Below are 14022 nucleotides of genomic sequence, written 5' to 3'. Positions count from 1 at the left end.
GGGACCAGACACGGGACCAGACACGGCACCAGACACGGCACCAGACACGGCACCAGACACGGGACCAGACACGGGACCAGACACGGGATCAGACCAGACACGGACCAGACACGGCATCAGACACGGGACCAGACACGGGACCAGACACGGGACCAGACACGGCACCAGACACGGCACCAGACACGGCACCAGACACGGCACCAGACACGGGACCAGACACGGGACCAGACACGGCATCAGACACGGGACCAGACACGGGACCAGACACGGGACCAGACACGGGATCAGACACGGGATCAGACACGGGACCAGACACGGCACCAGACACGGCACCAGACACGGGACCAGACACGGGACCAGACACGGGACCAGACACGGGACCAGACACGGGACCAGACACGGCATCAGACACGGGACCAGACACGGGACCAGACACGGCATCAGACACGGGACCAGACACGGGACCAGACACGGGACCAGACACGGGACCAGACACGGGACCAGACACGGCATCAGACACGGCATCAGACCATAGACACGGCACAATGTCTGACGGCTCAGACAGCAGAACACATGACTGAGCAGTCTCTTTGCTGATGGTAGGCACAGAAGGAATGTGTGTTTATTATCGACACAAACACACACAGAACCATGATGATGGGTTGAAATGCTAGATTTCTACAGCTTCATTCTCATTAAAGAGTCATTATCACTTCTACACCATTACTTGTTAGTCAAGCTGGTTTCCATGGCAAAATACACACACGCACACAGTATTGCCATGGATGATTGTTCCAGTGTAGTTAACCCTGTGTGTGTTTAAGGTGTTAGGGGTTAAAGGAGTGTTTTAACCCTTACCCCTCTCTGCTGCTGCTGGCCTCTACAACAGAACAACGGGCAGAGTGAGTCTTTACACACACACACGCGCGCATACACACACGCGCATACACACACACTGCAAGGCCTATTTGGTGGACAGAAAATGTCTCCAACTGTGTGCACATCATTACAACACATAGACAGCAGAGGGTGCTGTTTCTCCTGACCTTCACTGGGTTCCCTGTCGGAGGTCATTCAGTGAGACAACACAGACTGTCAAACATACGTGCAGTGTGTGTGTGTTACCCATTGAACGTGCAGTGTGTGTGTGTTACCCATTGAACGTGCAGTGTTTCTGTGTTACCCATTGAACGTGCAGTGTGTGTGTGTGTGTTACCCATTGAACGTGCAGTGTGTGTGTGTTACCCATTGAACGTGCAGTGTTTCTGTGTTACCCATTGAACGTGCAGTGTGTGTGTGTTACCCATTGAACGTGCAGTGTGTGTGTGTTACCCATTGAACGTGCAGTGTGTGTGTGTTACCCATTGAACGTGCAGTGTGTGTGTGTTACCCATTGAACGTGCAGTGTGTGTGTTACCCATTGAACGAGCAGTGTTTCTGTGTTACCCATTGAACGTGCAGTGTGTGTGTGTTACCCATTGAACGTGCAGTGTTTCTGTGTTACCCATTGAACGTGCAGTGTGTGTGTGTGTGTGTTACCCATTGAACGTGCAGTGTGTGTGTGTGTGTTACCCATTGAACGTGCAGTGTTTCTGTGTTACCCATTGAACGTGCAGTGTTTCTGTGTTACCCATTGAACGTGCAGTGTTTCTGTGTTACCCATTGAACGTGCAGTGTGTGTGTGTGTTACCCATTGAACGTGCAGTGTTTCTGTGTTACCCATTGAACGTGCAGTGTTTCTGTGTTACCCATTGAACGTGCAGTGTGTGTGTGTGTTACCCATTGAACGTGCAGTGTGTGTGTGTTACCCATTGAACGTGCAGTGTGTGTGTGTGTGTGTGTGTGTTACCCATTGAACGTGCAGTGTGTGTGTGTGTTACCCATTGAACGTGCAGTGTGTGTGTGTTACCCATTGAACGTGCAGTGTGTGTGTGTTACCCATTGAACGTGCAGTGTTTCTGTTACCCATTGAACGTGCAGTGTTTCTGTGTTACCCATTGAACGTGCAGTGTGTGTGTGTGTGTATGTTACCCATTGAACGTGCAGTGTGTGTGTGTTACCCATTGAACGTGCAGTGTGTGTGTGTTACCCATTGAACGTGCAGTGTTTCTGTGTTACCCATTGAACGTGCAGTGTTTCTGTGTTACCCATTGAACGTGCAGTGTGTGTGTGTTACCCATTGATCGTGCAGTGTGTGTGTGTGTGTTACCCATTGAACGTGCAGTGTGTGTGTGTGTGTTACCCATTGAACGTGCAGTGTGTGTGTGTGTGTTACCCATTGAACGTGCAGTGTGTGTGTGTGTGTTACCCATTGAACGTGCGGTGTGTGTGTGTTACCCATTGAACGTGCGGTGTGTGTGTGTTACCCATTGAACGTGCGGTGTGTGTGTGTTACCCATTGAACGTGCGGTGTGTGTTACCCATTGAACGTGCGGTGTGTGTGTGTTACCCATTGAACGTGCGGTGTGTGTGTGTTACCCATTGAACGTGCGGTGTGTGTGTGTTACCCATTGAACGTGCGGTGTGTGTGTGTTACCCATTGAACGTGCGGTGTGTGTGTGTTACCCATTGAACGTGCAGTGTGTGTGTGTTACCCATTGAACGTGCAGTGTGTGTGTGTTACCCATTGAACGTGCAGTGTGTGTGTGTGTTACCCATTGAACGTGCAGTGTGTGTGTGTTACCCATTGAACGTGCAGTGTGTGTGTGTTACCCATTGAACGTGCAGTGTGTGTGTGTTACCCATTGAACGTGCAGTGTGTGTGTGTTACCCATTGAACGTGCAGTGTGTGTGTGTGTGTGTGTGTGTTTGGCAGGGACACACACCTTGCTGGCCTTCAGGACATTGATCTGTTCTTCATTCACTGTGTCCTTGTTCTTCTCCAGAAAGCCATCACACTGGTACTGCACCTGGACACAACAGTTAGAAAATAAAGTCATTTTGCTGACACTTTAATCCAAAGTGATTTTCAGAAAATGTCAACTTTGACTCAGATTATCAATCAGAACAGCATTAATTTTATTCATAGAGTGAACCTGCTCACTTCCCGCTCTCTGTAACCGGACACTGAGACTAAAACAGAACTCAGCAGTACTGGGTCAGCTAAGACATCAACACACAGTGATCAGTACCTTGTCAGCGAAGTGCTGTATGATGAAGGCTTTGTTGGACATGCGAGGTTTCTCAAACAGAGAGCAGGTCTTCAGATGGGTGTTATACAGCTTCTGGGCCCACGAGTCATCTGAACCTTTAGGCATCTAGACACACAGAACACTGGTTCACACTAGTTACTCTGGATGTGTCTGTGTTATGGGTGTCTGTGTACGCCCCTGCATTACGTATTTGTGTATGTATGCATGTATGTATGCATGCATGTGTGCCTCTGCATTATGTGTGTGTGCCTACCTTGCACTCTTCGTCCAGCAGGTCGAGTACCCCCATCTTGGCCTCTATGAGGTTGATACATGGCTGGTTATCATAGAAGTCTATCAGAGTCCAGGGAATCTCCTCCTTCAAATACTCCTCCTGCTCCAGCTTGAACACATGCTGTAGATAGGAGAGGGGAGAGGAAAGGAGGGGAGGAGAGAAGAGAGGGGAGTGGAAAGGAAAGGAGGGGAGAAGAGAGGGGAAAGGAAAGGAGAGGGCATAGAAAATGAGAGGGGAAGGGAGAGGGGAGAGGAAAGGGGAGGGGAGAGGAGTGGAAAGGAAAGAAGAGAGGGGAAAGGGAAGAGGGTAGAGGAAAGGAGAAGGCAGAGAAAATGAGAGGGGAAGGGAGAGGGGAGAGGAAAGGAGAGGGCAGAGGAAATGTGAGGGGAAGGGAGAGGGGAGAGGAAAGGGGAGGGGAGAGGAGGGGAGAGGAGAGGATGGGAGAGGATGGGAGAGGAAAGGAGAGGAGTGGAAAGGAAAGTAGAGAAGAAAGGAGAAGGGGGAGTGGAGAGGAAAGGAAAGGAGAGAGCAGAGGAAAGGAGAGGGCAGAGGAAAGGAGAGGGCAGAGGAAAGGAAAGAGGAGAGGAAAGGGCAGAGGAAAGGAAAGAGGAGAGGAAAGGGGAGGGGAGAGGAAAGGAGAGGGCAGAGGAAAGGAAAGAGGAGAGGAAAGGGGAGAGGAAAGGAAAGAGGAGAGGAAAGGGGAGGGGAAAGGAAAGGAGAGGGCAGAAGAAAGGAGAGGGCAGAGGAAAGGAGAGGGCAGAGGAAAGGAGAGGGCAGAGGAAAGGAGAGGGGAGAGGAAAGGAGAGGGCAGAGGAAAGGAGAGGGCAGAGGAAAGGAGAGGGCAGAGGAAAGGAGAGGGCAGAAGAAAGGAGAGGGCAGAAGAAAAGAGAGGGCAGAGGAAAGGAGAGGGCAGAAGAAAGGAGAGGGCAGAAGAAAGGAGAGGGCAGAAGAAAGGAAAGAGGAGAGGAAAGGAGAGGGCAGAGGAAAGGAAAGAGGAGAGGAAAGGAGAGGGCAGAGGAAAGGAGAGGGCAGAGGAAAGGAGAGGGCAGAGGAAAGGAGAGGGCAGAGGAAAGGAGAGGGCAGAGGAAAGGAGAGGGCAGAGGAAAGGAGCGGGCAGAGGAAAGGAGAGGGCAGAGGAAAGAAGAGGGGAGAGGAAAGGGGAGAGGAGAGGAAAGGGGAGAGGAGAGGAAAGGGGAGAGGAGAGGAAAGGAAAGAGGAGAGGAAAGGGGAGGGCAGAAGAAAGGAGAGGGCAGAAGAAAGGAGAGGGCAGAAGAAAGGAGAGGGCAGAAGAAAGGAGAGGGCAGAAGAAAGGAAAGAGGAGAGGAAAGGAGAGGGCAGAGGAAAGGAAAGAGGAGAGGAAAGGAGAGGGCAGAGGAAAGGAGAGGGCAGAGGAAAGGAGAGGGCAGAGGAAAGGAGAGGGCAGAGGAAAGGAGAGGGCAGAGGAAAGGAGAGGGCAGAGGAAAGAAGAGGGCAGAGGAAAGAAGAGGGCAGAGGAAAGGAGAGGGCAGAGGAAAGGAGAGGGCAGAGGAAAGGAAAGAGGAGAGGAAAGGAGAGGGCAGAGGAAAGGAGAGGGCAGAGGAAAGGAGAGGGCAGAGGAAAGGAGAGGGCAGAAGAAAGGAGAGGGCAGAAGAAAAGGAGAGGGCAGAAGAAAAGAGAGGGCAGAAGAAAAGAGAGGGCAGAAGAAAAGAGAGGGCAGAGGAAAGGAGAGGGTAGAGGAAAGGAAAGGGCAGAAGGAAAGGAAAGGGCAGAGGAAAGGAGAGGGCAGAGGAAAGGAGAGGGCAGAGGAAAGGAGAGGGCAGAGGAAAGGAAAGGGCAGAAGGAAAGGAAAGGGCAGAAGAAAAGAGAGGGCAGAGGAAAGGAGAGGGTAGAGGAAAGGAAAGGGCAGAGGAGAGGAGAGGGGAGGGCAGAAGGAAAGGAAAGGGCAGAAGAAAAGAGAGGGCAGAGGAAATGTGAGGGTAGAAGAAAGGAAAGGGCAGAGGAGAGGGCAGAGGAAAGGAGAGGGCAGAGGAAAGGAGAGGGCAGAGGAAAGGAAAGGGCAGAAGGAAAGGAAAGGGCAGAAGAAAAGAGAGGGCAGAGGAAAGGAGAGGGTAGAGGAAAGGAAAGGGCAGAGGAAAGGAGAGGGCAGAGGAAAGGAGAGGGCAGAGGAAAGGAGAGGGCAGAGGAAAGGAAAGAGGAGAGGAAAGGGGAGAGGAGAGGAAAGGAAAGAGGAGAGGAAAGGGGAGGGGAGAGGAAAGGAGAGGGCAGAAGAAAGGAGAGGGCAGAAGAAAGGAGAGGGCAGAAGAAAGGAAAGAGGAGAGGAAAGGAGAGGGCAGAGGAAAGGAGAGGGCAGAGGATTGGAACGAGGAGAGGAAATGAGAGGGCAGAGGAAAGGAAAGAGGAGAGGAAAGGAGAGGGCAGAAGAAAGGAGAGGGCAGAGGAAAGGAGAGGGCAGAGGAAAGGAGAGGGCAGAGGAAAGGAGAGAGGGCAGAGGAAAGGAGAGGGCAGAGGAAAGGAGAGGGCAGAGGAAAGGAAAGAGGAAAGGAGAGGGCAGAGGAAAGGAGAGGGCAGAGGAAAGGAGAGGGCAGAGGAAAGGAGAGGGCAGAGGAAAGGAGAGGGCAGAGGAAAGGAAAGAGGAGAGGAAAGGAGAGGGCAGAAGAAAGGAGAGGGCAGAGGAAAGGAGAGGGCAGAAGAAAGGAGAGGGCAGAGGAAAGGAGAGGGCAGAGGAAAGGAGAGGGCAGAGGAAAGGAAAGAGGAGAGGAAAGGAGAGGGCAGAGGAAAGGAAAGAGGAGAGGAAAGGAGAAGGCAGAGGAAAGGAAAGAGGAGAGGAAAGGAGAGGGCAGAGGAAAGAAAAGGGCAGAGGAAAGGAGAGGGCAGAGGAAAGGAGAGGGCAGAGGAAAGGAGAGGGCAGAGGAAAGGAGAGGAGAGAGGAAAGGAGAGGAGAGAGGGGAGGGAAGATCAGCATGTAGAGAGAAGATCACATTGTTACTCTGCATCAATAAGTTATAAAACTATTTATATTGTTATTTTGGAATACTTTTACACACCAACAGGGTTATTTAGACAACGGCAACACAGAAGTTCAGTTTCAGACAGGACACACAGTTTACTCACCATGTTAAACTGCTGTTGCAGTTTCTCGTTAGCATAGTTGATACAGAACTGTTCAAAACTGTTGATCTCAAACGTCTCAAACCTGGAGAGCAGAGGAGAGGTCAGAGTGACTGTCTCACACACGCACGCACACACACACACAACCCACCCATAGATATCCAGGACTCCTATGAAGGAGTGCTGTTTGACGGTGGCGCGTAGAGATTTGTTGACATGGTCCACGATCCAGTTGAAGACTTTGGCATAGATGTGTTTGGCGAGCGCGTCGCGGGCATTGGAGGCTTGCAGCCGAGGGATGGGCTTGATGTAGGTCTCCTGGGCTGTCTTAAGCTTCTTGTGGCACAGCCAATGAGACATGTCCTGGTAGGTCACGCCCATCAGCTCACAGAACACCGTCAGGTGGCGGTTATTGGGCTGAGAGAGAGGGATTCATGGTCATGTCAATCAATTGCTCAATTAGTCTTTCTGCTATTCTTTCCATCTACTTGAACCTTCTTAACCATCTTGGAGAAGGTCCAAGGTCTCTCCCCTCAGACCTTCTTCTCCAATTGGTTTTGAGAAGGAGGTGAGGATAGAGGATGCAAGGAAGTGAGTCAAGATGATTTGAGAAAGAGTCAATCATTAGGAGAGGTCAGAGGTTTAATAATAGAGGTTAGAGGTCAGAGAGGTTTGAGGTGTCTCCTTACAGGTATGATGCTGCTGTCAGAGTCTCGGTCCTTGATCTCCACGTTGCCCAGATGTAAGATGGCAGCCAGGACCTGGAACAGCCCCTTCTGGTTCAACTCGTTGATGCCTGAACACAAATACACACAAAACAATACTATCAAAATCAACACTACACTAAAAACCAAATGGGACTGAGAGTAAATGTGGTGTGGTGTTTGTGTGTGACCTAGGACAGTAGGGTAGCTTAGCGCTTAGAGCATTGGATCCAGTACCCAAAAGGTAGCTGGTTTGAATACACAAGTCGAAAGGTGAAAATCTGTCTATGTTCACTTAAGCAAGGCACTAAACCCTAATTTGCTCTAGGGGCGCAACACTACAATGGCTGACCCTGTAAAACAGAACGTTTCACTGTACCTATCCAGTGTATGTGACAATTAAACCTAGTTGTGTGTGTATATATTACCTAGCAGTGAGAAGGAATGTCAGGTGTGTGTGTGTGTATATATTACCTAGCAGTGAGAAGGAATGTCAGGTGTGTGTGTGTGTGTATATTACCTAGCAGTGAGAAGGAATGTCAGGGTGTGTGTGTGTATATATTACCTAGCAGTGAGAAGGAATGTCAGGTGTGTGTGTGCGTGTATATTACCTAGCAGTGAGAAGGAATGTCAGGTGTGTGTGTATATATATTACCTAGCAGTGAGAAGGAATGTCAGGTGTGTGTGTGCGTGTATATTACCTAGCAGTGAGAAGGAATGTCAGGTGTGTGTGTGTGTGTATCTATTACCTAGCAGTGAGAAGGCATGTCAGGTGTGTGTGTGTGTATATATTACCTAGCAGTGAGAAGGAATGTCAGGTGTCTGTGTATATTACCTAGCAGTGAGAAGGACTGTCAGGTGTGTGTGTGTGTATATATTACCTAGCAGTGAGAAGGCATGTCAGGTGTGTGTGTGTGTATATATTACCTAGCAGTGAGAAGGCATGTCAGGTGTGTGTGTGTGTATATATTACCTAGCAGTGAGAAGGCATTGTCAGGTGTGTGTGTGTGTATATATTACCTAGCAGTGAGAAGGCATGTCAGGTGTGTGTGTGTATATATTACCTAGCAGTGAGAAGGCATGTCAGGTGTGTGTGTGCATATATTACCTAGCAGTGAGAAGGCATGTGTGTATATATTACCTAGCAGGTGTGTGTGTGTGTATATATTACCTAGCAGTGAGAAGGCATGTTGTGTTGTGCACATCTCTTTAGCATGTCAGGTGTGTGTGTGTATATATTACCTAGCAGTGAGACTCCATCGATCAGGTGTGTGTGTTCCGGCCCTGATTGGTGCAGTGAGAAGACATCAGCACTACCTGCATGGTATATATTACACACACAACAGTGGTTAATCAGTAGCCTATGAAAGTATTCTATTCAACTGTTGAGAAGCAGCTGCCCAGGAGAAGAGTACTGTGTATATATTATAGCAGCATGTGGCATGTCAGGTGTGTGTGTGTGTATATATTACCTAGCAGTGAGAAGGCATGTCAGGTGTGTGTGTGGATCAGCACAGGGCCACATCCTGACCTGATGTGGGTGTGACACATTGAATACTCTTACTAATACGTGCTCAGGTGTGTGTGTGTGCATAAACTGTGACACACACACACACATTACCTAGCGACAAAGCCAGGTGTGTGTGTATATATTTCTAAAGCATCCATCGCCTGTTACCTGGCAACTCAGGGCTGATATCACCGTGATAACACCTCCATTCTGGGGGTGTCTCTCTGCCAAGAGGCCAGCTGAGAGAGACTAGGGCAATGTGTGTTTGTGTGTGTGGCAGAGATGTAGTGTGTCTAACAGCAGATGAAGTGTGAGTGTGTGTGTGTTCACAGGTGGAATTAAGGAATATTTTGAGGAGAAACACAATGCCTTGTTAGATGACACACACAGTCTCTTTCTGCCTCACACCCAGGGAGAGAGCTAACAGGTGTGTGTGTATATATTACCTAGCAGTGAGAAGGCATGTCAGGTGTGTGTGTATATATTACCTAGCAGTGAGAAGGCATGTCAGGTGTGTGTGTATATTACCTAGCAGCAATGTGTGTTTGTGTGTGTGGCAGAGATGTGTGTCTAACAGCAGATGAAGGCATGCCAGGGTGTGTGTATATATTACCTAGCAGTGAGAAGGAATGTCAGGTGTGTGTGTATATATTACCTAGCAGTGAGAAGGCATGTCAGGTGTGTGTGTATATATTACCTAGCAGTGAGAAGGAATGTCAGGTGTGTGTGTATATATTACCTAGCAGTGAGAAGGAATGTCAGGTGTGTGTGTATATATTACCTAGCAGTGAGAAGGAATGTCAGGTGTGTGTGTGAGAGCTAACATGATCTCTACCTCAGTCCATCTCTGCGGGCAGCTGGGCACCTCACACCCACAACATGACCTCTGATCTAACAGGAGCTCTACTGTAGTTAGTATGACCCCACAGTTAATATGACTCAATATGGCTGAGGTCTGTCCTCACATTTCTGTTCACAAATACACTGTACTACTTCCTCTACCCCTGTTACACATCTCACCTATATGATCTAATATGGTTGTCTACGATCACGGAGAATGACTGGGTGCCATTTTGAATGATCCATGTGTCATTTATTGAATTCAATAAATTGCCTGACGACTGATCCTGAATTTAATTCCACTGCCCTACCAATTGCTTCAAATCAAACTTTATTTGTCACATGCTCCGAATACAACAAGTGTAGACCTTACGGTGAAATGCTAACTGACAAGTCCTCAACCAACAGTGTAGACCTTACTGTGAAATGCTAACTGACAAGTCCTCAACCAACAGTGTAGACCTTACGGTGAAATGCTAACTGACAAGTCCTCAACCAACAGTTCAAGAAGAGTTAAGAAAATATTCACCAAATAAATTAAAGTAAAACATAATAAAAAATGAACACAAGAATGACGAGGTTATATACAGGGGGCACCGGTACTGAGTCAGTGTGGAGGTTATATACAGGGGGCACCGGTACTGAGTCAGTGTGGAGGTTATATACAGGGGGCACCGGTGCTGAGTCAGTGTGTGGGGGTACAGGTTAGAGGTCACTTGTACATGTAGGTAGGGGGGAAGTGACTATGCATAGATAATAAACAGTGAGTATAAGTACAAGACAAATGGGGGGAGTCAATGTAATAATCCGGTGGCCATTTGATTAGTTGTTCAGCAGTCTAATGGCTCGGGGGAAGAAGCTGTTAAGGAGCCTTTTGGTCATAGACTTGGTGCTCCGGTACCGTTTGCCGTGCGGTAGGAGAGAAAGTCTATGACTTTGGTGACTGGAGTCTTTAATTAACAATGTTATGGGCTTTCCTCTGACACCGCCTATGTAGGTAGAGTCACCTTAATTAACTCTACCTACATGTACATACTACCTCAACTAACCGGTGCCCCAGCACACTGACTCTGTACCGGCACCCCTCTGTAAATATACCCTCCACATCGACTCTGTACTGGCACCCCCCTGTATATAGTCTCCACATTGACTGTGTACCGGCTCCCCCCTGTATATAGTCTCCACATTGGCTCTGTACCGGCTCCCCCCTGTATATAGCCTCCACATTGACTCTGTACCGGCACCCCCCTGTATATAGCCTCCACATTGACTCTGTACTGGCTCCCCCCTGTATATAGTCTCCACATTGACTCTGTACCGGCACCCCCCTGTATATAGCCTCCACATTGACTCTGTACGGGCTCCCCCCTGTATATAGTCTCCACATTGACTCTGTACCGGCACCCCCCTGTATATAGCCTCCACATTGACTCTGTACGAGCTACCCCCTGTATATAGTCTCCACATTGACTCTGTACCGGCTCCCCCCTGTATATAGTCTCCACATTGACTCTGTACCGGCACCCCCCTGTATATAGCCTCCACATTGACGGTGTACCGGTACACCCTGTATATAGCCTCCACATTGACGGTGTACCGGTACACCCTGTATATAGCCTCCACATTGACTCTGTACGGGCTCCCCCCTGTATATAGCCTCCACATTGACGGTGTACCGGTACACCCTGTATATAGCCTCCACATTGATTCTGTACCGGTACACCCTGTATATAGCCTCCACATTGATTCTGTACCGGTACACCCTGTATATAGCCTCCACATTGACTCTGTACCGGCACCCCTGTATATAGTCTCCACATTGACTCTGTACCCCCTGTATATAGTCTCCACCCCCTGTATATAGTCTCCACATTGACTCTGTACCGGCACCCCCCTGTATATAGTCTCCACATTGATTCTGTACCGGTACACCCTGTATATAGCCTCCACATTGACTCTGTACCGGCACCCCCCTGTATACAGCCTCCACATTGACTCTGTACCAGCACCCCCCTGTATATAGTCTCCACATTGATTCTGTACCGGTACACCCTGTATACAGCCTCCACATTGACTCTGTACCAGCACCCCCCTGTATATAGTCTCCACATTGACTGTGTACCGGTACACCCTGTATATAGCCTCCACATTGACTCTGTACGGGCTCCCCCCTGTATATAGCCTCCACATTGACTCTGTACCGGCTCCCCCCTGTATATAGTCTCCACACAGACTCGGTCAGGGAGAGGTTGAACATGTCAATGAAGACACTTGCCAGTTGGTCCGTGTATGCTTTGAGTTCAAATCCTGGTAATCAATCTGGCCCCGCAGCTTTGTGAATGTTGACCTGTTTAAAGGTCTTGCTCGCATCGGCATCGAGAGCATTATCACACAGTCAACCAGGACATCTGGTGCTCTCGTGCATGTTTCAGTGTTGCTTGCCTCGAAGCGAGCATAAAAAGGCATTTAGCTCGTGTGGTAGGTTCTCGTCTGGGTTTCCCTTTGTAGTCCGTAATAGTTTTCAAGCCCTGCCACATCCGACGAGCGTCAGAGCCAGTGTAGTGGGATTCAATCTTAATTCTGTATTGATGCTTTGCTTGTTTGATGGTTCGTCTGAGGGCATAGCGGGATTTCTTATAGGCGCCCAGTTAGTGTCTCGCTCCTTGAAAGCGGCAGCTCTAGCTTTTAGCTCGATGTGGATGTTGCCTGTAATTCAAGGCTTCTGGTTGGGATTTGTACGTACGGTCACTGTGGGGGCGACGTCGTCGATGCACATATTGATGAAGCCGATGACTGAGGTGGTATACTCCTCAAAGCCATTCAGTCAAACTGCCATCCCAGAAGTTGCTTGTGCTGACTTCAAAATGAAGGGCGTTGTACAAAACAAATTCATCACCGATTGGATCGTATCAAAGCCAATGACATGATTCATGAACGCTGGGCTAAACCCATTGGTTTCCGGGACCAATCAGAACGGTTAGAATGTGTTCACATTCTATGTATTGAGGAAGGAAAGCAAATCCAGACTCGTGGTGGAGAAGAAACGGTAGTGGGCGGAGCCATGCATGTGGATGGGTTGTCAGGCTAATCAATGAACAAATAGCTTAGGAACCGTCCAACCATCCAATGGAGAGTGTTTGTGTCTTACCTAGCTTCAGATTCTTGAACTCTGGTAGATGGGAGGACGCACACAGCTGGTAGAAGATATGATAGTTCCTCTCCTCATCCGCCTGCACAGACAGACACACACACAGTCAGGCAGTTTCAGGTAGTGTATGTTCTATACAGCCAGGAGATTCCAGTGTTGTGTACATACAAGAGAACACGGACATGCTGTTTAGAATCTGGTGTAGTTTTAACTTGCAACATTTCCACCACAGACTAAGACACACACACCCAGGTGCTGTTGCAGAAAGGTATGTGGGGAATGTGTGTTGCAGCACAGGACCCACAGCAGCTTCCTCAAGTCTGGGAAGACATGCTGTACTCCACTATCCTCATCTCAATACACCTGGTGTTTTTGTGTATCGCTCTCTGTGTGTCTCTGTGTGTGTGTGTGTGTGTGTGTGTGTGTGTGTGTATCTGTGTGTGTGCACACTTTCTAAGTTGTGCACATTCCTGACTCGTCTCAGCAGTGTGACCTGGATCAGATCCACACAGAGAAAAAAGAGAAAGAGGGAAAGAACGAGAGAGAACGAGAGAGAACGAGAGCTAGAGGGAGATGGAAAAAGGAAGGATGACTATTCAATAGGCTCTTATCAGCAATGAGCTGGACATGGAAGGAAGGACAGAACAGAAGTAAAGGAATGTGTTTGGTCTCCTGTGTTTCCTGACCTGGGTAGAAGAGGAGGAAAGACACAGACAGAAGAGGACATATATATGAATATGTGTGAGTGAGTGAGGGACAGAGAGAGAAAGGAGGAGACAGGTGGACTTAGCAGAGGTAAAGAGAGACCGCCAGGTAAAAACAAGGAATGTGAACAGATGACTGGTGTTTGTGGTCTGGCTGTGTTTTCCTGAACTGGGTGGAGGAGGAAGTCACTGCTAAATATTGAACTTCTTGAGAGAGACACACTCACTGCCTACACTGGTTACACACACGCACACACACACACTGTATGGATAGCATCCCACACTACACACACAGTGCTGTGGGAAGAGAGGGGGAGTGTCTCTCATCCCACACTACACACAGTGCTGTGGGAAGAGAGGGGGAGTGTCTCTCATCCCACACTACACACAGTGCTGTGGAAAGAGAGGGGGAGTGTCTCTCATCCCACACTACACACACAGTGCTGTGGAAAGAGAGGGGGAGTGTCTCTCATCCCACACTACACACAGTGCTGTGGAAAGAGGGGGAGTGTCTCTCATCCCACACTACACACACAGTGCTGTGGAAAGAGAGGGGGAGTGTCCCTCATCCCACACTACACACACAGTGCTGTGGAAAGAGAG

At 49.0% G+C, this 14022-nt stretch overlaps 1 protein-coding gene across 1 annotated transcript in view; it reads right to left on the bottom strand.

Moving 5' to 3' along the window:
• Positions 1–14022, bottom strand: part of myo5aa (myosin VAa) — an 82401-nt gene that overhangs the window by 47701 nt on the left and 20678 nt on the right. Inside the window, exons 7-14 of the mRNA XM_064984576.1 lie at positions 12716–12797; positions 8389–8430; positions 7203–7309; positions 6665–6930; positions 6517–6598; positions 3406–3546; positions 3132–3257; positions 2826–2909 (exon numbers count right to left, since the gene is read on the bottom strand). Of these exons, the coding sequence (XP_064840648.1) occupies positions 2826–2909; positions 3132–3257; positions 3406–3546; positions 6517–6598; positions 6665–6930; positions 7203–7309; positions 8389–8430; positions 12716–12797 (930 nt within the window). The remainder of the gene's footprint in view (positions 1–2825; positions 2910–3131; positions 3258–3405; positions 3547–6516; positions 6599–6664; positions 6931–7202; positions 7310–8388; positions 8431–12715; positions 12798–14022) is intronic.

Source organism: Oncorhynchus masou, chromosome 2, assembly GCF_036934945.1.
Source record: "Oncorhynchus masou masou isolate Uvic2021 chromosome 2, UVic_Omas_1.1, whole genome shotgun sequence".
Taxonomy (NCBI): Eukaryota; Metazoa; Chordata; class Actinopteri; order Salmoniformes; family Salmonidae; genus Oncorhynchus; species Oncorhynchus masou.
The sequence above is the reverse complement of the archived record's forward strand: the minus strand, read 5'-3'. Positions and strand labels throughout refer to the sequence as shown.